At 35.2% G+C, this 26,169-nt stretch overlaps 2 protein-coding genes across 7 annotated transcripts in view; one reads left to right on the plus strand and one right to left on the minus strand.

The window, feature by feature from the left end:
- The window catches only part of LOC131995729 (uncharacterized), a 29,382-nt gene extending 17,840 nt beyond the window's left edge, over positions 1-11,542 (minus strand). Inside the window, exons 1-2 of the mRNA XM_059364680.1 lie at positions 11,324-11,542; positions 2,516-2,722 (exon numbers count right to left, since the gene is read on the minus strand). Coding sequence (XP_059220663.1) covers positions 2,516-2,722; positions 11,324-11,542 — 426 coding nt within the window. The remainder of the gene's footprint in view (positions 1-2,515; positions 2,723-11,323) is intronic.
- Positions 1-26,169, plus strand: part of LOC106083834 (1-phosphatidylinositol 4,5-bisphosphate phosphodiesterase classes I and II) — a 125,182-nt gene that overhangs the window by 18,259 nt on the left and 80,754 nt on the right. The window lies entirely within an intron of this gene.

Consider the following 26,169-nt stretch of genomic DNA (forward strand, 5'->3'; position numbering starts at 1 on the left):
CCTTATGGCAATTTTACTGTCGGCAAAGATGTTCACACTCGACGTCCTCGCGTTAGCATCACACCACTTCACGCATTCCGTGATCGCCCGGATCTCCGCCTGCAGAACATTTCCAAATTTTAACTCAATAAGCTAATTTTTTTGCAAAGCTGAAGAACTTTCTTGTTGTCAGTTAATGGTGTTTGTGTTCTCTTGTTTGTTTTGTTTGCATCTCAAAATAGTTGCTTTGGCATATGAACTAAATGGAACGATGAATTAGAAATAGTTTCTTTATCGGAACGGACCGAAAAGGGTCGATGCCTTTGTTGAACGATTTTGCCCAAGACTAATGATGCGGTAATTTAACATCCAATTATAGAGAATTCCAAATTTTTCATTACAGTATATAAAACCTGTAAGAAAGGGCAAAAGTCGGGGGATGCCAACTTTATAATACTCTACACCTACACTTTAAGTACAAAGTGGGAGCTATATCTAATTCTGAATCAATCTTGATGAACCTCGGCGGATGTTTTCAGATAGGTTATTAAACAATCCGTATCAAATTTCAAGCAAATATGTTCAAACTGTAATAAATACGGTTGACAAATGACAACATTATTGCAAATTATCCAAAATCTGATGAAAATATATATGGGGGCTACATCTAAATCTGAACCGATTTTGACCAAACTTCTTAGATATTGTGGTAGGCATTGAGGAAAGAATGGTGCACAATTTTGGCAATATTGGTCAATAATGCGCTTGCGGTGACCCTAGAAGTGAAAACTAGGAGAAGTACGTATATGGCAGCTATATATAAATCTCAACCGATTTCTATGAAACTCACCAGTAATATTAAAAGTCATAAGAAAATTCTTCCTGCCAATTTTTGAGAGAATCGGTTAACAAATGAGCACTTTATTGCAATATTAGTCCAAATCTGACGAACATTTATATGGGAGCTACATCTAAATCTGAACCGATCGAGCAAACTTCTTAGATATTGTATTAATCGTCAGGGAAAGCGTTGTACAAAATTTTGGGTTGGTGAATAAATGCGCTTGCATTCACCATATGAGTGAAAATCGAACGATATATATATGGCAGCTATATCTAAATCTGAACCGATTTCTATGAAATGGACCAGTGATGTCGAATGTCATAAGAAAATCCTTCCTGCCAAATTTTGAGAGAATCGGATAACATATGAGCATTTTATTGCAGTTTAAGTCCAAATCTGACGATCATTTATATGGCAGCTATATCTAAATATGAACCGAATTCGAGCAAACTTCTTAGATATTGTGGTAGTCGTCGGGGAAAGCGTTCAACAAAGTTTTAGGAAGTTTGGTCAATAAATGAGTTTGCAGTGACTCTAGGAGTGAAAATCGGGCGATATATATTGAGAGCTATATCTAAATCTGAACCTATTTCTTTGAAATTCGCCAGTAATGTTGAGAGTAAGAAAATACCTCCTGCCAAATTGCGAGAGAAACGTTTAACAAATTACCATTTTATTGCATTATTACTGCAAATCGCATGACCATATATATGGAAGCTACATCCCAATCTAAACCAATTTTTTTCAATTTCAATAGGCTTCGTCTCTAGGCCGAAAAACATAACTGTACCAAATTTGAAGACGATGGGATGAAAATTGTGACCTGTGTTTGTACACAAATTAACATGGACAGACGGACAGACAAACAAACAGACAGACAAATGGACAGACGGACATAGCTAAATCGAATCAGAAAGTGATTCTGAGTCGATCGGTATACTTATGAATGCGTCTTTGGGTGTTACAAATAAAGGCACTAAGTTATAATACCCTTTACCACAGTAGTGGTTTAGGGTATAAAAAGTCATTGTGATCTAATTTTCCTTGCATTTACCCGATTATACCAACTATTTGTCCGTACGAATTAATTTCTCCATCACTGCCAGTCTCCCAAACTATGTTTGTTTGTTTGGCCGAAATTAAAAAAAAAGTAAAAATAAATTAATAAATAAATATCACTAACCATATGTATATTTATATACTACAATATATTCATACGTACTATGTACATTCGTACGTCGGAGCGAACGAACATTTGATGTTGTTGATGTTTATCGTTTGAATATGAATTTTTATGAATTTGTTTGATATTTTTATGTGCGTTATTTCAACCTTGTCAATCAACAGCAGCACGTACGACTATCGCATCACATACCGACTGACAGTATGAACGGTTCACATTTGAATTTCTCATAGCTGCCTCGTTGACTCTACGAACATACTACCATACAAAATACCATCCATTATAATTAACGCTAATAGCTGATTACAGATTACTTGAATTTCCATTTAATTGTTCAATTCCTTAAGGAATATACAGAAGTTGTGGCAGAGTGCCAACCACTGACGGCGGGCCAATATTGATGTGTAGAATAATTACCAATGATTCTGAACACGGTTAATTGGATCACTTTTCCGATTGTTTGTTATCTATAAAGTTGTACATTATACGTAACAGAATTATCAACATACTCGTATGTATGTAGGCACATCGGTAGTAGCGTATGTCATGTGCTCTGTGATGTGACCCATTTTAAAGATTTTGCGATATTTCATGGCAAATGCTACAAAATCCCCATTTAAAATCGATTTGTTATTCGATACAGTGTTTTTCTTGACTCTTGTTATTGTTTTTCGATAAGTATCTGTATACAATTGGATTTGGAAGTTTCTACAACGCTGTGAGAGAGCGAGCGAGAGAGAGAGAGAGAAAGTGAGAGTGCTTGTACACCTGGGAAATATTAAGAATGCCTTCTCTCTTCCGTTGTGTTTTAGTTAAAGCATTGATTACACTAGGCACCAACTTACTTGTGGATGTATATTTTCTAATATCAGCAAACACTGTAGGCTGATTGTCAATTAAATTGTTTTAACTTTCAAAGTAAACCGTACCAAAATTTTAAAGTTCTAAACGATAATTAGGGCATTATTAAAGTTATTGAAGTTTTTATGACATATATAGGCAACTTTAAATTTTTTTCCATTTTTCCATCTGAAAACAGCAAACAATATTTGCTGTTTTTGCAAAAAAAAATCTGCTGTGTCCAGTTTCAGCATATTTTCTGTTTTCACCGCAAACATTTTTCATCATCTAATTATTATTGCTTTACTTACTAAACACACCAAAAAATATAACACATTGACAAATGGAAAAATGCTTAAAGCTAACATTAATGTTAGGTATGTAGAAGATATAGTGAATCTTTGTAAGACTCCAAAGTTTCTTTTTACTCTTCACCCACTAGGTAAAAGTCTAAAAAAGCTTTTGCCAAGCAGCATCAAACCGGTAAAGTTTTTATATTGTTGAAACTAATATATGATTTAACCTTTCTTTATTGTTGTTAAGTGAAGGACAAAACGCTTTTTTTATTTAAATTGCATCAGCTTTAAAATATTAAAGAAAAGCAAAAATAAACAAAATACGAGAAAAAATTGTTTTTTTTTCACCACTATATGCACACCCAGAAAAATTAGTTTGCTGATATCGCCTATTATTTATGTATGCATGTTAAAGCCGCTCATGTGTTTTGATTATTTTAGGTATTTTTTCTGTCTGCGATCAGGCAATTTCTTCTCATTTTCTTTCCAAAAATTAAAGTTCTCCTTCTATCATTTCCCATCATAAATTGAGCAGCAGACATTTTGAACAAACAACAGGCTGTTTAGCAGTCAGTCTGATGTTGTCAAATTGCAAACATTTGTTATGGCTAACAGCAGAATTAACTTCTAACAGTCAACAGAACAGTGTTTGCTATTACCAACTGACTTTTCTATCGTATCGTATGTATCGAGTTTTTTTAGTAGTCATTGCCGCAACACGAACTATCCAAGTTGTACATATTTTAATGCGTTCAACTATACGTTCAAAGTCAACGCATAGCTGTACAGCTCGTTGTCACCGATACTCTCTGTTAACGATAATTTGTTTAAATATTTTATCTCTAGCACTGCCTACTGGCTGCTTTTCCAAAGTACCCATGTGTCTGCTTCATAAAAGAGCGCAGGTATTGTAGTATCTTTGTCTGGTAGGCTTTACTTTTGTCTGTCGAAAGGTGGTACTGCCTTTTAACTTTTTTTTTATTCCAAAGCTATTGGCCAACATTAATCCCCTTTTTGGTATCAAAACGAAGTACCTCACATAATACTTCACAAAATCCAAAGTGGGGGGTATTTAAAGACAGAACATAAGTTTTTACTTGCGATACAATTGGCACTTGTTTCTAATCCTGTCAACTTTTTTCTTATTAAACTTTTTAATTTCTATGTATATTGCTGTTCCTTTACCTTCTGGTAATCCCGAAGCAAAAGGAACAATTTAACTTTCAAATTTTCCAACTTTGTATAAGAACTTTCATTAGATCCTATTGTACTGCTACCAGAGTCTCACAATTGTGTACGAGTACATACCATCCATGTATTGTCCTGCAAACGAGGCAGTCCTTCTAATGGAGAGCATTTTCAAATCACATCACGCAACATCTGCCGTAATGTTTCAATTTTCAGCTCCCTTCTGCTCTTAACAATTCATATCCCAAAACACTACTACTACTTTTCATCATTTTATGGAAGCATTCACAAAAGCTTTTATCTGACATGAGCGTTTAAGGTAAATTTGCCCTTAAAAAATTCTTCTTTGCCAACACAATCACGTAATAAGAAGACACACAGACACATGCACACCGTTTCATTCTCAACCTTGAGCGTCTGTCTGCTTGAAGAAGCGGCCCCTTTAAAAGTAGCACTTTCAAAAAGGGAGTGTTCTTTGTGCCATTGTCAATGCATGCAAAATGACAGCACACTATCCACCAATCACCTTGGCAATAATCACACATTTATGGCTGGGAAATCTCTTCCCAAAAATAACATAAATAATTTGACTCCTGGCCAAAGTTCGCGTGACGCCAAACAATGTAACAATACCGATTTCAAAAATAATATCTCAACTCAACTGTTGGATGTGTTCGTGGTTATGTGAACGATTTGGCTGCTCCACCAACATTTCGGAGGAGGTGAGATGCCCCCATCAAATTGTGAACAAATTGAACCCATTTGAATAGATGAGAAAATGAGAAAGTAATTTCCAAAAACTATTTCAACTTATAGAAATTTGGAGGGAAACGCGTCAGTCGCCTATGGTGTTTTTGCTTTTGTTTTAGAGCGAAACCTTCCATTGATGGTGGTTGGTGGTTATAGTTTAACAGCCACTGACGATTCGTGTCGGCTAAATTAGAAATGACTAATGTGGCGCGGTGAGATTGCCATTTAATTGGTATGGGTACAACTTGTATCACCCATGATCCATTTCTACTGTTTGGCGTTTTAATGCTTGTCGACAACCCTAAAATTGTCTGTCTCCATAGAAGTGTGCAATTTTCGAACCTTGAGATCTGAAAGTTGTGGAAGTCCCCCTTTAGGGGGGAAATGCACTACTTCAAAGCTACACAGACAAAATAACTCTAAGATAGAACCAACTAACAAATTTGTATGTGAAACAGATAATTCTCAACGACCTTTAGCAGAAGTAGGTTTTTAGAGATTTGACAGACAAAATAATTGATAATATACGCTTAATTCCATATAGCACACCAGACTCCCTCCCATGCCATTCATGATTTGCAAAGCTAGGTTCGAATCCCCCGGCCGGTCAAAACATTTTTTTTCTTTTTTTTTTTTAATTTATTTTAAACGAAATCGGCATAAAAAAAGTTTATTTCGTATTCAACAAATTTTTTTGAAAGTGGGTTTACATTTTTATAACTGAGGTAATTTGAGACACTTAATATGCTTATTACATTAGCTAATCAATAAAAAAGTGGTATCGATAGACCAGGGGATGCATGCAATACTGCCAAACAGGAGATCTTGAGTTAAAACCTCCGCGTCGGCAAAATTGATACAATTGTTTTAAGTGTAATAGTAGAGAGTGAGTGATAGAGAAAAACCAGAGAACTGAAGCAGTAAACAAACGAGAACAAGCAAACCAGCGCGGGCCGAACAAAGAAAATAAAACAAACCACCAACAAAGCCCACAAGTGCTGTGGTGTTTAATGGCACTGTTTTGCTGCTTATGAATAATATTGTTGTTGTTTGATATTGGTTTGCCGAGAGATCCTTTCAACTTTCAAATTTTTACTTTGCCTGGTTGAGTTTCAAAATAAATTTTTGCAGTAAAAATAATTTTTGCCGTAGTTTTTTCGTCTAAAGTTATTGGTTCTCAAAATTATTTAAAATTAAATAGCAGTGGTGCGCAAATATAGCCACACAATTGCACATTATTGTGTAAGAACACAAGAGCATAATCCCACTGACTTGAAAAGAGTGTGCGCCCACAACTGGCATATCGTAACAACGTTAATATAACCGCCATCTCATGAAATAAAAAATTTCTTCAAGATAACATTTTTTCAGGGACAAAATGCCTGTAAAATTCATTGGATATTTCTCTAAAAAATTTAAAGAAATTTTTTCTCTAAATACAAAAGTTTTTAAAATACCATCATTGGTATGGTCTTGAAATCGCGATCCGAATAGCAAGTCAAATGTTTTGAAATCAACATATACAATTGCAAAACTTGGAAAGAAATAAGAAACATTGGAATTGGCTCGAAGTCCAATACCATCACTGATTGTTGTGATTGGTGAGGTAAACGAGAACTTTCCAAGAATAAATACTAAGGAACCTGCCACAAACACTTATTCTTGTATTTCTACAGCACAGATTGAAGCCACGTTTAGATGTGTTAGTCGCGAAGACGTTCTACAAAGTTTTGCAACCATAAAGTCTGACACAGTGGGATTTGATGGCATAAATCCTTGATTTGCCAAAATTTGGTGATATAACATCTACAGCAGTTGATGTATCAATAAGAGTTCTACGATCTACCTGATATTCTAATGCATTGTTATGTGCAAATGTACGTTGACGCAGCTTTTCTCCAGCTTACTCCAAAATTGTGTGCAATCATGTGTGAATAATATTAATAACGAGCTAAATGAAATCCAGAAGTGGGTGAGTCTCTGTCGCAATACGGCAAAGACCAAGCTAATGAAAATCTCAAAACGACCACCTACCCAAATTCCTCCAGTTAGAGCTACTCTGGTCAGCTTAGCAACAGAAACTGTTAATTCATTCCGCAACCTTGATGTAATATTCAACTCAAAACTGACTTGCACCAATCATATTAACAAAGCTGTTGGTAAAGTTCAAGGATTGCTGCGAAGTTTATGGTCTATGCGTACTTCAACACCATTTCAAGTTCGCATGCTTTTCGCAAATTTTGATTCGAGAGACTTAACAAACTGAAAGTAAGCTACAACATTGCTTGCTATTTCTCAATTCGCCTACAAAATAATCGATATTAGTTTCGAAAACCTCCTAAAAGCGAAATGGCCTATTCCACTGCAAAAAATTATTTATCTTAAGCGGTCAAAATCTCTTTATGATCATCTTCATTTTGCTAGATCTGCCAGAGGACAAAAAATTATTCTACAATACCTCGCTTTCGAACCTCAAACTCTGAGAAACAATTTTCAATAAACGGTATTCGTCTTTGGAACAATTTACCATCCAACATCCAAACCATAAGTAATGCTACATTCTTCGAAAAAACAATTTTCAAACACTATGTTTAAACTATTGTAAAATTCCTAAAAATGTTCCTGTAAACAATTACTTTTATAATTCAAGTTTATAATAATATTATTTTTATTATTTATTTTTCTAAAAACACATATTCAATGTTATTCATTCTTTAAAACGGCATCGTCTTATATAAGATTTTAATCTTGTGATGTCTGGTATCAATAAACAAACAAACAAATGATACGTAATAGGTAGTTGCTATGATTTTCTGTGCAAAAATTGTTGTTCAAAGTTATTTTCTCGTAGGACCCATAGCCGCGGAAACGTGAAGGCGCCAATACCCTGCCTTATTATATCGAACATCCTAAGCACTCAGTATTTAAACAAGAGCCGGTGCCGCTCGCCCTCTCAACTACTGTATACGGAGCATTTCACTATCTGCAAACTGTGGATCCGCCTGGTTGCTGTCAGCTAAGCTTCTCCTAATAACTATGAACACCACATAGATCGGTGCTCAAAGTTCCAGCCTGTGTCACATAGTTGTAGTAGGCCACGGCTGGTAAATATGTCTATTTCAGGATGGGACGCACAGTGTTGCCTTTTCCCAAAAAAGTTGAACAAAAATAGTGAGAGTTAACCTAGGGCTATAAAACTTTGCACCAATTTATGTTTAAGTTAAATATAGAAAAGTGAAATATGGTCTATAACCTGTTGTTTTTATTAAATATAACGATCGTTAAGCCATTTTCTATTTTACAATTTTTGGCCATTTTAGGAGTTAATAATACCATAGGATGGGGATATGCTAATCGAGTCATTCCGTTTGTAACACTTTGAAATATTCGTCCAACACTCCCTAAGGGTGTAGCCATGTCCGTCCGTCCGTCTTTCAAAATCACGATGCCGGTCGAACGCGTTAAGCTATCCACTTGAAATTTTGTACATATACTTACTATTGATGTAGGTCGTTGGGGATTGCAAATTGACCATATCGGTTCAGATATAGATATAGCTCCCATATAAACCGATGTCCCGATTTGACTTCTTGACTCCTGGAAGTCGAAATTTTTATCAGATTTAGCTGAAGTTTTGCATTTAGTGTTCTATGTCAAATACGGTGCGAATCGGTCTATAAACTGATATAGCTCCCATATAAACCGATCTCCAGATTTGACTTTTATTTGGCTGAAATTTTGCATGTGGTGTTCGGTTATGGCTTCCAACTGTGCCGAGTACAGTAAAAATCGTCCTATAACCTCATTTAGACCGGTCTCTCAATTATCCTTGTTCAGTTCCTAAAAGCTTTAATAATTGCTGGTTCGACAGAAGTTTGGTGTGTAGAATAAGATTATGCCCTACAACTTAATTTATTTGGTATAAATTTTTAGCAGAATCCCTGGTGGTGGGTTCCCAAGATTCGACCCGGGCGAACTTCGCACGCTTTCACTTGTTTTTTGTTTAAACTCATATATATTGTATTTTGTTTGGTGTTATTTTAAATCATTTAAAAAGATTAAGAAATTGTTGAAAGTTTTGTAAAATTGTATTCTGAAACTCTTTAGCACTAAATGATAAGATGTAGTTAACAAGTTTTAAAAGCATTTTTTTTAATTTTGAGGCTAAATTCAATATTTTGCTGTATGAAAACAGCAGAAATGTTTGTTGTTTTAGCAAAAACTACTGCTGTCCACTTTTCAGCATGTTTTTGGTTGTTACAGCAAATTGTTTTGCTGTTGTTACTAACAAATTTCTCTGAGCGTAGCTCTCATGTAAACCAGATCAATAGTAGAATTTTCTGGCGAACATTTTTGTAGAATGTATAGATGTGCTAAAATTTCAGTTTTAAAGTAGTTTTTAAACTGGCGGGGGTTGCTTCCCAAACACTTTGGTCCAGAATTTTGTATCAGATTCGAACTCTACGCCCAAATAGCTTTTACCCCTAGTGTCCCAATAGACAACAAGTCCACTTGGGTGGGCTTTCCAGGTTTTTGGCCCCAAATTCTCTTAACTTTCGCAGGTTCTAAGACTTTTATGTCCGCTGTAGTCCAAAACTCACCTGCACTCAATCAAATTTGGTTTTCAAAATAGCCAAATGGGAAAGCAGACATTACTGCTGTTTCAGCAAACATGGGACTGCTATATTAGCAAACATTTCGTTCCGCTAAATCAGCAAACTCCTGTTTTAATTACAAATATCTGCTGAAAAATAAAACTTGTTTGCTATTGTTAATACTTGTTTTGATTACTTTCGGCATTTTTTTAGAAATTCTGTTGGAAGAAATGATTTTATTTTGGGGAATATTACTGTAGAGAAGCTACCTGATCAACAGATTCCTTGTACATATGATATCGCATCCATTGGTATACATTTCGAAAAATGGCTGAGCTCGCTCTCTATTGCTCTATTATATGTGCATGACTGGCATTGCCTTTTGTCTCTAAATTTAAAGAAAAAAAATTATGGAAAGTATACATTCAGTAGAGATTGTAAACATCCACTGAGACACACATTTACATTTGTATTTTATTTTTTCTTCAAACATCCCCTTCATAATTAAGTAGCAGTAATTTTCAGCAAACAAGAGATTTTTCAGCAGTCAGCCCGCTTCTCCGAAAAAGCAGAACTACTGCTGCAATAGCAGAACTACTGCTATAATAGCAGCAAAATAAACTACTAATATTCAGAAGACAGTGTTTGCTATTTTCAGCAAACTTTGTTTGAATGAGTTCACTGCATAATTTGGGGAAAACCGCCACATATATCCAAAAGTTCCATACTTATGGAAAGAAAAACTGAAGTAGAGCAAAATACAACATTGAGCTTAAAATTTGAATCGGACAGCACTCATTCATACACTCATAGAACTTTGTTAGTAAAAATAGCAAAAATGTTTCCTGTAACAGCCGAAAGTGTGCTGCAAATGGGACAGCAGTAATTTTTTGCTAAAACAGCAAATTCAATTCAATACAAGCATATAACGTAAATTTTTGTCCAACTTTGTACAATTTGCTGATTTATGAAAGAGTTTAAACAAAAAATTGGCAATTCCTTAATGGATTTATTTGCATAGGATTTATTTATTTTTTTTGGATCATAATGCATATTATGTTCACTTTTTTCAATAATAGAATGGTGGCGCACAAAAACTTTGTAGAAAATGTGTAACCCGCCTGGGTGGGTTTTCAACTACAACTTATAAAAAACGTAAAATATTAAAACAAACAGTTAAGGTAATCCAAGATTAGTGTTTGGTTATTATTTTCTTGTAAAGAAAATAGCGAAATTAAAAATTCGCTAATTTATCAATGTTTGTGGATTAGAGATCCCACTCAGGTGCGTTTTGGGCGTGCAAAGGTTAAACAGTCTTTACCTTTGATCGGTGGCTAGACTCTTATAATCTGGCGTTATGTTAAGTGGCGACGGGCACTGGTCCATCCTAAGCAGTCTGCCAATGCCGGGATTGCTCTTCTCACTCGACTTGTCATGTCCAAAATTCTATCTCACCTTTCAGCTAAAGACGGAATAGTTGAAGCCAGCTATAGACCATAATGAATTTACCCTATATCACCCAATTTTTGTTAGAAAATAATTTCCAATAATTGAGCACTGAACTTTTTAATTTTGCCCTGATATATGGCAATGCTCAATGCTATTAGAAAAAGTTCAAGAGCTACGATAACAGATTTATGAAACAAACAAAGGCTAGTCCCTTTTGAATCAATTGACCCAGCTGGTGACAATCCATTACTCTGTAGAGGTGCACTGTTTCTCTTGGCAGGACTTCAGTCGTGTAAATCCACATAAAATATCCGACAGTGGTGACTGGCCGACACATGAAAATGTTAACGGAGCTATTCTGCCATGGATTATTGTTTGTGGCTTTTGTTGCTGCTGTTGTTGCTTTGGAACAAACCATGTTGTTTTAGGTGAACTTGTGTTTGTGTATAGGAGCTTTGTTTATTTCCCAAACTGACAATGGATTTATGTGAATTCACTCATATACATTTTTGTCACAGTGGGCGATTTTGTAGAACAACTTAACCTGTGTATTTTTTTTTGAAATTGCCATAAAATTACACAAAATTTCAATAAAATTTTCTCTAAAAACAAATTTTAATCCAATTTTTAATTGTGTTTTACAAAATCTATTCAAATTATCACGTGCGAAGTGTAGTCATGCGTCTCAACCTTCAAGAGGTCTAAGATATCAACGATTGGTCAACTTGTGATTATTAGATTGCAGTAAATAAGTAATTGAAATCAATCAAAATAAGAGATGTTGATTGGTTCAAAATTTATTACTGACATTTTTTTTAACTTTTGTAGAGCATGTTGTTGTAGCTAAGACCTTAATAGCCAAAATCTTTTCCAAGCACAAACTTAATTTATCCAATTAATTTTTTTAATTGAAACTTCTTCAATCACTTATAGGGTAGTATCATTCACTTTTTTGAATAAGAAAGCGCCGAGGTTAGCAGCCTATGACGCTGAATGCCTGTTCGAATCCTGGCGAAGACATCCGAAAACGTTTTCAACGGTGGTTATCCTTCATTTGTATGAATGGTATGGCAGCCATATAAAAACTTCCCCCAAGACGTTTCGCAATGCAACACGCCGTTCGGACTCGGCTATAAAAAGGAGGCCCCTTTCATTGGGCTCAAACTTGAATGGGACATCATTCATTGATATGTGAGAAGTTTGCCCCTGTTCCTTAATGTAATGTTCATAAGCAAATTTGCATCGTCGGTGGAAATTGTTCTCAATTTAAAAAAAAAAAAAATAGAAAAATGATTAAAATTTTTAAAAATAATTTTTCTATTTTTGAGTATTGTTTCGTAATTTTAATACATTTCTTATTATAACTTATTTTAAGAAATTGCAATTTTTTAAATAACTACACTGTGAATTGAAAATATTTTGATTGTTTCGTCAATTGGCTGTTTGACAACTAGAACTATTTACTGTGGAGGGATGTCTGTTTCAATTGTCTACTGATAATGCAATTTCTTAAATTCCGTTTCAGTTAGCTCATCTCCTTTTGAAGGAAACTGAACGTGTGATTATTAAATTTCAAGAGTATTTGTAAGACCTTAAATGTTTTCAATTGAATTCTTCAACGACTCGCCAAAATTCTACTCTTACAGGTCAAATTATCAAATTATGCAAATTATCCGCTAATCGGGTTTCAGTTGTTGCAGCAAAAACTTCCGTAAGATCGATGTCTGCAAACTTTCCTTTTTTGGGCATGAATTGTAGCGAAGAATATCGTTTTAAGAAAATAAGACTTTTTAAATTCATCGCAGGCTTTTGTTTTTCGTTGAATACGTTATGTTCTCCATTTCAATGGCCAATCGTTCGGAGTGTTACAACCCAATCGAGATGGGTAAATGCTGTTGTTGGCGGTTGCCAAATGATTTTCTTTTACTTTTTCCTTATGAATGGTTGGTTGGGTTGGTTATATCCTATCTGGATTTTCTCTTTTCCCTCTTTTGTATTGGTTTTCATTATACGGTGACCATGTGCTGGCAAAAGTCTGGCATTGGACAACATGAAATACGGCATGGATTTGCTGTTATTACGATTGAGGGTGTGTTTCGGTGTGGTCTTCGTTGTTGCTGTAATAAAGCTCAAATGTTCGCTTATCTGGGTCAACTATCACTTGAAATGAAGACAAAACACGACAAAATTAGCCTTTATGAAGTGAAATTATTTAGCAGTCAAAATCTAGGCTATTTCCGAACTAAGGAGCGGCTCAAACGGATAAAATATAATCATTGGTAAATTTCCACAAATAATCGTTTGGTTTACTAAGTAGCTCTGAAGGCTGTGCTGAGTTTGCAAGTGGGGAAGGAATCGGGTGTCAGTTGCAGTAGCATGGAATAAATTCAAGTAAAAAATATTTTTAGAGAATTCTTTTTCTTCCAACGAAATTCTTAAAATATAACAAAAAGGATGGGAGCGGCAGTTATGGCGCTTTTTCAAACTCTCATTGATGAAGTTTTGCAGCAAAATTCTGCGGGATATTATTTAAAGGAAAAATAGTTGGTCTCGATAGCGTTTACGTTTATAATATTTGACATTTCGCAAACTTATAACAAGTAAAAAGGCATTAAATTCGGCCGGGATGAACTTTGAATTTACTGTTTTATATGGCAGAAATTTCTAAATATAGTCCGATATCCTCCATACTCGGGATGGATATGTAAGGGTCTAACGCAGCTCATTGTATCAATTGTATCAAATTTCAGCGAAATCGGTCAATAAATGTCTTTTATGTGCCCAAGAACTTAAATCGGTAGATCGGTATATATTGCAGTTATATTCAAATATAGACCGATCTAGGCCATATTGAACACGGATGTTGAACAGCTTTCTGTGCCAAATTTCAGCGATATCGTGCTGTCGAGAGATCAAAGGATCGCAGATCACTGATTGTTCTTTTAAATAGAATTACTATTTTAGCGTTTGGGAAAAAAGCAAAAACGAAAAATTTTGTTTCTTGAATGCATATCTGAAATTTGCCAGCTTAAAAAATATTTTGAAGCATTTACACGCGTGCTACAATCAGAGCCTATGTATTTGAACTTTTTTAGGTAAGGTTAACATAGGGTGATAACAATACACTAATTGTCTTCAAATCCCTTGATGCTATCTGTTGACCCAATGTAATTTACTAAACTCTCAGAAGAAACCGGGTAGTTCCTTCGATAGTCCTCTGTTCTTAGACTAACACCTGACATAAGTAGCTGAACTTTAATAGGAACAGGTGAAATTTTAACTGTTCAACCATCTCGTTGAGAGATCTACGAGAGTCGAGGACGGTTTTTAATTCAGAGATAAGTCCTCCAGGTATTTAATACGATACTTAATACTTTTCAATACGACCAGATCTAGATCTTTAGCAAAATTGCAAATTTTGCCCATGAACATTCCACTAAGGAACAGGGGCAAACTTCTCAGATATCAATGAGTGCAGTCCGATTCAAGTCTAAGTTCAATGATAGGGGACCTCCTTTTTATAGCCGAGTCCGAACGATATGATATGTTATCGTGATATGAAGAGGAGTTTTACTTGGCATAGTACCTCACAAATGTTGCCGCTGAATTTTTTCTGATGGTCTCGCCAAGATTCGAACCCAGGCGTTCAGCGTCATAGGTGAACATACTAACCTCTGCGCTAGTATGAACAAAACTAGATTAATCCTACTACTACTTGGACCTCTAGGCTATATCGATATGAAGTCCGATATGACCCCTACTAAGCCATTCATCATAATTTGTTAAAAATGCCAGTTGTCTAGACCAAAAGGTTTGCTTCTTTTTTGCCAAAAAAAGGTATGATCAAATAAGTACTCGTTTACCATCATTTAGTGTGTATTACTCACATTGAGGCATCTTCTTGTGAAAGCGCGATAACACACGATAACCACAACTAGCTGTCTTGTGTTTTTAATAAACACTTGAACTTCATTTTGCTGTTTGCATTAGGTTGGGTCGAATTGTAAGGTTGTCGAAATAGCAAAAGGCGCTCACAGAAATTTGTAAGTAAAAATATCATTAAAAAAATTAGTTAAAAAACTACAAATCAATTGTTTTTGCTAAAAAAGCACATAGTCTGCTGTTTCAAAAAGGTAAAAAACTAACGGTTTCTTAAAAAAGCTCGTATTGGATTTTGTGCCAATTGTTTCTTGCCAAAAATTTCCCATAAAATACAAGTTTGATAACCGAAAAACCCGACCCACCTTAGTATACATTTCATTAGACATTCACATTGGACCTGAGAGTTGAGATGGGGCAAAAATATGTTGGAATATGGGCCATAAAAGTGAGCGGGTGTAATTTATGTTCCATTCATTCATATCAGCAAACCTCTATGAGTTCTTTGTTATCAACATATGTCACGATGACAATGGCCAACCATTCCCGGTAGCTAGATAACCCTAATCGAGTGATGTACTTAAAATTAAGTCACTTAACCACACACAGCAACAATGCTGCCAACTGTCGGTAATGTCACACATGCGACACTGGTATGAATGCGTAGTTCCATTCAAATGTGTTCCACCAGCATGGTGGGTCTACGGCGAATATGCATTGCGGACTTATCAATGACTGGCCCAACAATTGAATTAACCACAATAGATACCTCGTAGCTGGCGGCAGAGTAAGTTCTGAATGAACCACGTTTGGCGGCGCTCGAAGCTTATCGCCCACTGCATAGATAATGGAGTCAACAAACTTGGTAGTGTTGTCAATTTTAAAAGAAAAATAGAAAACGAAAACAAAAGTCATGGGGTAAAGTGATGAAACTGATGAATTATGGGAAGGAAGGGAAACAAGCTTAAGTTGAGTTAGTTACAATTGCAGAGCGACCTGTGGTCTAGTTAATGATACACAATTTAGCTCTCCACATTTTATAAATTAGTGTTAAAGAAAATGCTATAAAACTTTATTTTTTATTACATTTCTCTAAAAAGTTTGTTTTTTAACTTTCAAAATTGATGTGTGAGTTATCGGGTTATATTTTGTCTTTTTATTTGTCTACCTTCCAGCATGGAAATAGAATACGATACATTTGTCATTGCGTTTGTAAAGTATGAAAATATTGTTTATAGACCTAAAGCATACATATCTGTGGACATTTGACAAAGCTACATATCTCGAAAACACGAATTTTACAGGAGAGCGAAAAACACATTAAATATCATACAAAAGCTTTTGTGTATCAATTCAAGCAAATGTGGACAGAAAAAGTAGTAGTTGAAGCTTTTTTACACCAAGGTTCAAAATTTCAGAACTTAATCTAGTCATTCTGTTCGTAACTCCTCGAAATATTCGTCTAAGTCCCATAAATTGAATATATTCTTGATAATCTCGACATTCTGAGACGATCTAACCATGGTCGTCCGTCAGTCGAAATCACGATAGCGGTCGAATGCTTAAAGCTAGGTGTTTGAAATTTTGCACAGATACTTACTATTGATGTAGGCCGATTTCCCGATTTGAATTCTTGAACCTTTAGAAGCCGCAATTTTTGTCCCATATGGCTAAAATTTTACATGAGGTGTTCTATTACGACTTCCAACAACTGTGCCAAGTACGGTCCAAATCAGTTTGTAATCTGATATAGTTCCCATATAAACCGGTCTCTCGATTATCCTTTGACTTTTGCTGGCTTAACAGAAGTTTAAATTTCCCAAGATTCGGCCCGGCCGAACTTTGCACGCTTTTACTTGTTATTATTTATTATTTCTGTTTGCCTTTAAGGGCGGAGATCATTTTTCTTTCAACATGAGCTTATTGATCGAAAATTTTATACAATGAGAAATATGGTAGCCACAGGAGATACGCCACACCAACAATGATTTGACGCGTTTCGACCCCTTGATTTCCTTTGTCATATACAACTTCAAAAAATGCCGAGAAATGTTGATTTGGCGGAAACTGAATTGGTAGAAAGATCCTGGTAAGACAAAAAAAAAAACGCCTTTACACGATACATTTATAACAGTAATCCTAGAAAATTGTCTTATTTTGAGATAAGTTGTTTTATCAAATGTCCACATATATGTTCTTGATCACCTAGAGCTTGTCCCTTAGTCCATCTGTCAAGGTTGAGTAATTTAAGATGGAAGAGGATAACATATGAATGATGAACGTTGTGTTGGTGTCCTGGTAATAAGGTTAATTTTTTTTGTTTTGCTATTTTTTTTAAGATGGGGGTATAATAATCCAGCCAATCCGTTTGCAACTCCACTAAATATTTATTTGCGACCCTAAAAAATGTATTTATTCTTGATCGTCTTGATATTTCAAGTCGATCTATTAAATAATCTTGGAAACAATTCTAGAATTTTTGAATGGGTAGAGATATGTTCACGAAACTTTACATGGTCAAAGTTGAGATGTTTTCCAATAACTATACAAAGTTTGGGGAGCCTAGTTGATCCAAAGACTGATCCATGGGACTTGAAAGTTGGTCACTTCTGGTATGTTAAATTTTGTGTTGCTTACCAAATAGTCATTTATGGATCGATCGGCTTGATTATTTTTTTTTTAAAGATAGAGCTCGTAAAACTACAAAAAACATGTTACCATGTGCAGTATATCTCTAATAAGTTATTGGAATTACAAGGATTTTTTTTGAAAATTTTTGTTAAGGTAACTTTGGTATTGATTATTTTTTTTTTTAAGATAGAGCTCGTAAAACTACAAAAAACATGTTACCATGTGCAGTATATCTCTAATAAGTTATTGGAATTACAAAGATTTTTTTTGAAAATTTTTGTTAAGGTAACTTTGGAATTTCTTAAATTTTGAGACTGTTTGTAAACCGATTGAAAATTCTGTGACATAACTAGAAAGGTTACAAAATGCTACGGGCATTTAAAACTGGGTAAATTGTCCCTTCCTATTAAAAGTTATTCGCTTCAGAAAATAAAAATTTCCAAAAAAAATATCAAAATTTGCATTTATTTCCAAAAAAGTTACATCATAGCCTTTTTCTTCTTCTTCCAGTAGTTATTGCTTTTAAATGTTATTTGCTTTTAAACGTTTTAAAGAGGACTAAATGTAGATGCGATTAATGCTGCGGAAGTCCCGATTTGACCGACTTATATATATGTTCTGTTTCTTTGTGAAATGAAAAATTTCTGAAATGATTTTTTTTGGCATATTGTACGAATGACGAAATTGTACGAAATACCACAGGCACCTTTTTGAATAGATTATTATTCTGAATATTATACATACATACATGTAAATGTTGGCAAGTCACTGATGCGAAAACGCAACACCTGTCTAAAATGGGTCAAAATATATAGATCCATTATAACCCATTTTCCCTATTTTTTCTGGAGCGCAAAATTACTATTAAATTTTACTGAAATTTTACATGTCCTCCAATATTCTATTCAAGAATGGTTCAAATCGCTTTTGAACCCTTATATAGCTCTCATATATATATAGATTTTCTATTTTGAGGCCAAAGAACCTCTCGAGGACACAATTTTTATCCCATTTGACTAAAGCTTTGCACAAAGACTTCTGTTATGATCTGTTCTGGAAACATTTTCATAGCTTTTTATCCAAATCGGTCTAAAGTATTATGTACTGATCCTCGTATTTGACATCTTACACATCTAATCCGATTGCGTTAAGATTTGGACTGTTGATTTATGCTGAAACTTCCAACTTGTTACAGTCCGTATAGGTCCATAACCTAACAAACGCTCCATATAAAACGTTACTGGGATTTGCAAAAGCAATGCTTATACAAATATAATTGCCAAATGCAATCCATGGTGCAGGAATATTTAAATAATTCGGCCTAGCCGAACTTAACGCTATTTAACCATTTTTGCTTATTTCCCCCATGGTACCGCAATGCGTATGGTTATATACCTCAAACATTCCTCATACGCAGTGTAGTACAGTGTAATCGGCTTACCGCTTTTAGCATCAACGACAACATTTATGTAGCCTAAAAATATGCAACAGTGTTGAAAAGATGTTTTAATTCAAACTAGATAAGGTTATTTAAAAACCTAAAAGTCATTCAACAAACACGCACACACACACACACACATACTCTGTAGCTTAGCACAGTCTCCAAATAATGTATGGGACTCCCTAAAATAATCTCAGACCCATTCCACCTCAGACTCTGGTTTAAAATTAGTAACCAGCTGAAATTGCCCTTGCTACATTCAAGCGTTCAAGAACAAAAGGCTTGACAAGCACAGCCTCAAAGAGATCATCGTTGTGATAACATTGAGGACCCTATTTTTGTCACTTTCACCCTAGTTCAGCATTTCGCATCTTCTGGCCTTGTGACGGCTACGAAAATGTGAACAGAGGCAAGCAACACTTGAGCAGTAACCAAAACGACCTACCAATACGTTGACATTCTGCCATATGTGAATTTACACGTCATTGATTTATTGATTATTATTTATGATAATCATAATATACATGTCTCTCGTATGCGCAAACACACACTCACACACACACATTGTGGAGCAATCCCCTTAGTTCAAACAAGCATGTCCCAATGTCTGTGTTTGTGTACGGAATGGGTTATTTATAAATTTAGCACAAATTTATTATTTTTTTTTTATTTCCCGTACTTTTGTTGTCGCTGAAGTTTTGTTGTATTTTGTTTTTGTGCCTAAGAACTTTGGGGGTAGGAGAGCAGGGTTAAGTGATGGGCAGACCATTCATATGAAGATATAAACGACGTTTAGACATACGAATATTTATGCAAAATACTTCGAGATTTGTTATTATTCGCTTCTAGTTGACCACAGTTGTCTAAAAATATCCGGCATTGTTGTCTGACAGCGTTTCTCTTTTTTGCTTTTTTTTTTTTTTTGGTGACACATTTACTTACCTCTGCTTAGTAATGGGACAAATCATAACAAAGGAGCAGTGTGTTATTGTAGGTGTATGTATTTGCTGTCTTGTTGCTTGTTGCAATCATAACCTCAGTTTTTTGTTTACATTCACAGCTGGCCACTGTGCAATATTAGCCGTCAAGCCTTTTTTAAGAAAATGTCCACAAAATGTTTAATGTTTACATACAACCACCAATGTGTAAAGAAAAATTGGTGGCCAGATGTTGCGGACAATGTCCATAAAATATACGCTTATGACTTGTTTGTGGACGTTCACCGCAAAACTTCAAAGAGGTCACACAGTGATGATGCTTTTAAAAGCTAGCTGTGGAAGGGGTTATATATACTAACATGGGTGATAACTGGCAGGGAAAACGGGTCAAAAATAAAGAAAGATATTTGATATATTTGCCCTTTTTTCAAATCGGCTGACATCTACTCTCTATAGGATTCAAGAAGTCAAATTGGAAGATCGGTTTTTATGAGTACGGACATCGTTTGAAAAACGGTACGGAGAGGATCGTGATTAGACATGGACAGGGTTGAGCCAAATACAGTAGAATTTCCGAGTCGAATCCTACACGTTCGAAAGCGGCACAGCCACTGTGTAGTCGAGTAGTATACATCCCATAAATACCATATAGATGTGTATGTACTTTGCGAACGAATTTCTTTTCAACTGTGCCCAACTGGATTCCTTAGAAAGTACTGTATCTAATTTTTGATGTAGTGTCAACACGAGCTATCGTTATCCGATCGCCACAATATTTTGTCAGAAGGAAAACAATTGAGGGCATGCGTTTCCCTTTTGCAAAAATTGTTCTCCTTTGTAGCGTGGGACAGTCTATTATACATATATACTCTACTCAATTTGAGATCAGCATTTTCAGTGCGCTTGCAACGAGCTCATTGTGAATAAAGTTCGAACCTGTAGGTTAGTCACATATGCCCTTAAGATAAATGACACTTGAAAAATGTCAAACAAATTCAGTCATGACGATTTTAATGGGTTTTCCCAAACTCTTGTGTTAATATAAACAAGACCAATTTCGACTTTGGCCATAATGTTTTCGTTTATTATGCTTTTGTTTAATGTATTTTAATTTCGTTCTCTCATTTTGTGTGACAAATTAAAAATTTAAAACGTGCAGTGAGATTTAAAATCACTGAGCATTCATTGTCCTGGGAAAATGTTATCATAAACCTTCATAGACATTGAAACACTTTCTATCCTTAACAACATGCCAAGTTGTTTTATTACATTCACATGCTGTCTTCCATGACCATGTCTTTTAAGCATATTAAGAACTTAAATGTGGCAGAAACTTCCAGCGAATGGAATTATCCTCCTGCTCCCCACCCCTTCGTTGGGCCATGTAAGCACTTCCATGGCAATGTGCACGATAGGACAGGTTGCGCAGATTATTCACAATTTATGCTATTTTCGAACTGTAAATCGGATGCCTTGGTAGGTAGGTTACATTCTATTCTTATTGTCGAGCCGTGTGTAAATGTTTCATCTCGACACACCCTAATCTACCTATGTCTGTTGTCTGTTTTAACAGCATTACAATTTAAATGTTCTTGTAGTACAGCGCACTCCTTGTAAGTAATGATGAGTATGGCTTAGTGGCATGGAATGTGTTGTTGGGACACTTCAAGGTGTAAATGCATGCAAGCACACCTGTATGAGGGCCCTTAATGAGTCCTCCTCTGCAATGTGTTGCGCTTAAGCAGCAACACAGCTAACGAACAGACACATACTTGTTGTTCAGGAAGAGTTCTTCCCTCTCTTATTAGCGAACTCACTCACACATGCCCAGGATGGTAATTATGTGCTCTGTCATGTAGGTGAGAGTAATGCGAGAATAAAAACAAAAACAACAGGGAAAATTGTAATACAAAAAATGTTAAACAAGTCGAGACATAGAAAAGCCATTTTTGAATAGGATAACATGTGGTATTGCGCTTAAACAAGCATTCTCTTCATTTCGTAGAAAGAATGGGAGTTTTCTTTAAAACAAAACTTGTTGCTACCTTTTTATGGTAGTGTGCGGCATGATGCATGTAGTCATAGAGTTTTTGTGGTAAAAGATAGGAGGCCCATGAAGTTTTACTTGTAACGCTCATTGATATGAGAGAAGTATTCCCTGTAACGTAATGGAATGTTCTTGGGCATAATTGGCAATTGGTACGGAATGCGTTATAGTCAGGCTTCTTTTTTTAAATTATGTCTAGATTATACAAATTCAAGTCCCATTTATATACATGATGACCACTGTTGCCGTTTTTGGTAGGATCTGACCTCAGTCTTTGGTAGGTTTTTCCAACATATATAAATACTAACTAAAATACTGATATTGCCTAAGATAACTCAAAATTATTTCACTTCCTTTTGTTTCTGTATGTATTCTTTAGGAGTGCAGAATAAAACCATGAATGTCGAGGGGCCTAATACTGTTGCAAGCGGCCCACTGTTTTAAATTGCAGAGAAAACCTAAGTAAGCCTGATATAGACTGCAACTAGCACGAGGGACAGGGGATCTGTTCCAAATTTGTTAAAATCTGGATAATAAATGCGATTATGGTTAGATGTGGTACGTACTTGGATGGTAAAGCGCCCAACAACTGTTAGGGCTTAAATGGGTAATAAATACCCATTTAAGGGCTCAGAAGCATTAATCGGGTGGTCGCTTTATCCCAACTCATTGCTCATTTAAATCGGACAAATATACGACTTTTTTCAACTCAAGAATTCTTATTAGAAGATCAGGGTAAAGGTTGCTATTACATAATAAAATGAAAGTGCTGCTCTCAACCAAATTTGTTATTCAAACAGCAAAAATGTTTGCTACAACAGCAGTTTTTGTCTGCCGAAAATGGGAAAGCAGACATTGCTGCTGTTTCAGCTAACATAGGACTACTATATTTTCAAACATTTCTTACTGCAATTTCAGTTAACAAAATCTGCTATTTTGAGCACACAAATGTGCTGAACAAAATTTGCATGCTACTTTTTATGGTTGCCTGTTACTTGTTTTGACTACTTTAGGCATTTTTTAGAAATTTGGTTGGGGGAGATGATTTAATTTGTGGAATATTTCTGTAAGGAAGCTACCGGATCCATCCATTGGTACACATATCGGAATGTGTCTGAGCTAGCTCGACATTTTTGTTATTGCTCTACTAATGTGCACATGACTGGCATGGCCTTTTGTATCTAAATTTAAAGAAAAAGGTTATGGAAAGGAAACATTCAGTGACGATTATAAACATCCACTGAGACACCCATTTACATTTCTATTTTAGTTTTTCATCTAACATACCCTTCATAATTGAGCAGCCGCCATTTTCAACAAACAACGGACTTTTTAGCAGTAAGCCTGCAGTACTACTGTTGTAATAACAGAACTAGTGTTACAATAGCAGAAAAATTAACAGCTAATATTCGGCAGACAGTGTTTGCTATTTTCAGCAATTTTTTTTTTCTATGAGTGTGCGCTTTATTTATTTGATTGTTTGTTTTCTTATTCCGAATAGACTCAAAAACGGTGGCTTGATTTTCATGAAGTTTTTTCAGATGGTCGAGTTTTGTCCCCCGATAAAAATAAGGAACTTAATTTTGTCTGTTTGTTCTTTTTTTTATTTGGTCTTAGAATCATATGGAGATTCCATAGCAGGATATTGTCCGGCTTTAGACCATCTGTTTAATGATTTCTATTCAAAGAATAGAATAGCAAAAAACATTTAAAAGTCAGTAAAAAGTGTGTTGTTGCTAGAAGCATTTGACTGGATTGCTGTATCGCGATTTCATGTCGTCCAAAAAAAATCATCAGCAGGAGATGTCAAAGATGACATAGCTAAATCGAATCAGAAAGTGATTCTGAGTTAATCGATATACTTATCAATGTGTCTATCTCTCTTCCTTTTGGGTGTTACAGACGGAAGAGCAAGGATTGATGGTTTATGTATTTTACGACATTCTAGAGAATATGTTATTAGATATGTTGCAAATGGAATGATAATATGTCCAACTCTTTGGCGATTGGAACAGAAACCGAAATGCAGTATAATTTTCGGATTGTAGAACATTAGATAGGTGTGGTAAGATTTTTCTTAAACTTAAGTAGGAAATAATTTTTTTGACGGACAACACTGATCATGACATACGTATTTAGTTATAAAAATTATTAACTACATACGTACTACAACAACTACTATACAGTACTTTTAGTGGTCCATTATATTGACAGCGTGATATGGTGATGTAAAAATAAACTTACTTTCTTGATTATTTTGAAAAAAGTTCAAAATTGTTTCAAACATGATTGTTGGTGTTATTGCTCACCTGAAATTGAAAATTAAACTTAAATACTTCTATGCATTTCGAAAGTAATATTTGAATATTTAAAGATTCGTTCCGGCATACGAACGTGTTATTTGAGACCAATTTTAAATTTTTATATACTCCATATATATCACTATTGTGCCATGATATGCCGATATTGCCACGATCTCAATGCTGAATTTCATGGATTCATTCATGACCTTTGAAACGTGATACACTTCGGTTCACTGTAAACCGAATTTCTTACTGTACGCCGTACACTCAACGCAAAACAAACAGAAAATATATAAATACAATACATTTTTTCCCACCACCCTGCCAACACGTGCTTTTCAAATTTCTCTCAGCGTCCTTATCGCTGAAAACACTGTGGCGTAGTTATAAACATGAATGAATAAACGGCGGCTGCTTCCATGAACAGGTTGTAAATAAAAATGCAAATATGTACGTCTGTTAGTTGTACAACTACATTAAACCGATATTAAATACCCAAATGAAAATAATTTCACTTTTATTGAATTTGTAATAAAGCAAACGCTACATTAGCCCATATGGATGGTACACATGTGGGGTGCACCACCTGGTTTTGCACTTTTTTTGACCTGTTTTTTTTTTTGTTTGTAAGAGGATGTGTTGTGAAAACTGGGGAATAATTAAAATTTGTGAATACCATTCCAGACCATTTAAAAGGAAAAGAGGACAGATACAATGTTAAGTCTGTCTGTTTGCTGTTTGTACTTTTGTGTACAAAGTATAGTTGGAATTTTTTTGGTGCCATTACCTAGAAATTTTGCAAAGGTGACTTATTTTATATTATTACTAACCGAGCCCGTCCCGCTCCGCTGCGCCTTCATTTATACAAAGCGAAAAAAATGTTCCTTTGAAATGGGGTAATTGACAGATTTCCTCTATAGAATTGTCACATAAACCTAAATTAAAGGCCTGGATATGCTCTCGTAAACTTACGGTAAATTTAGGAAAACGTGTCAGCTGTTTTGTTTTGCTTTATCAAAACGCATGAAAACTATGACCTAGCGTCTGTCGACCGTAACCGGAAAGTAGAATTAAGTAAAGACAAGATTTTACGTTCCGTTTCCATGTCAGCTGATAAAATTTGAAGTTTGAAGAAATTTAAAAACCCAAAATTTATGTTTAGAAAACTGTTATTCTCCTATTCTATGATTTCTCTGTGGAATTTATTACCCGCCTTGAAAAGGTGGCCATTCTGACCTGTTGTGAAAAGTAAATGTTTATGTAAAGTAAAGGCGATCTATTGGCGTCTTTAAATAACTAATGGCCATATTGTTCCTGCGGCGGTCGGTCCTATGGACCGGAATGCGCTTGACGAGAATCGCAACTTCCGCATACAACATCAATATTCGAGAAGGCCGCCATTGTGTAATCCTTCAATTGGAAATACGTATCAACTTCTCGCATAACTGCGTGGAGCGCCGTCTTCTCTGACCTGCCCTTGAGTTAGGCCTGAAGTTCTCTGACGTCAGACCCCCTCTCACCTTCAAGTCTTTATTGTAAAAAAATTGTTTTGTTTGAAATGTCGAATGCAACGTTTTGTAACAAGCGTAATTGGCTCTTTACATTTGTTCGACATTTACACTACATTTACGAGAGTATAACCAGGCCTTAAGGCTTCATTAAGTTTTGTGAATAAGGTCGTTAGCCTATAGAAAATGTTGACATTTTAATTCTACATATATTTTCTTAAAAATTCATTATTCTATAGACATTTTTTTAATATATTTTGTATACTCTCCATCATAGGATGGGGTATACTAATTTCGT

Source organism: Stomoxys calcitrans, chromosome 3 (genome assembly GCF_963082655.1).
Source record: "Stomoxys calcitrans chromosome 3, idStoCalc2.1, whole genome shotgun sequence".
NCBI lineage: Eukaryota > Metazoa > Arthropoda > Insecta > Diptera > Muscidae > Stomoxys > Stomoxys calcitrans.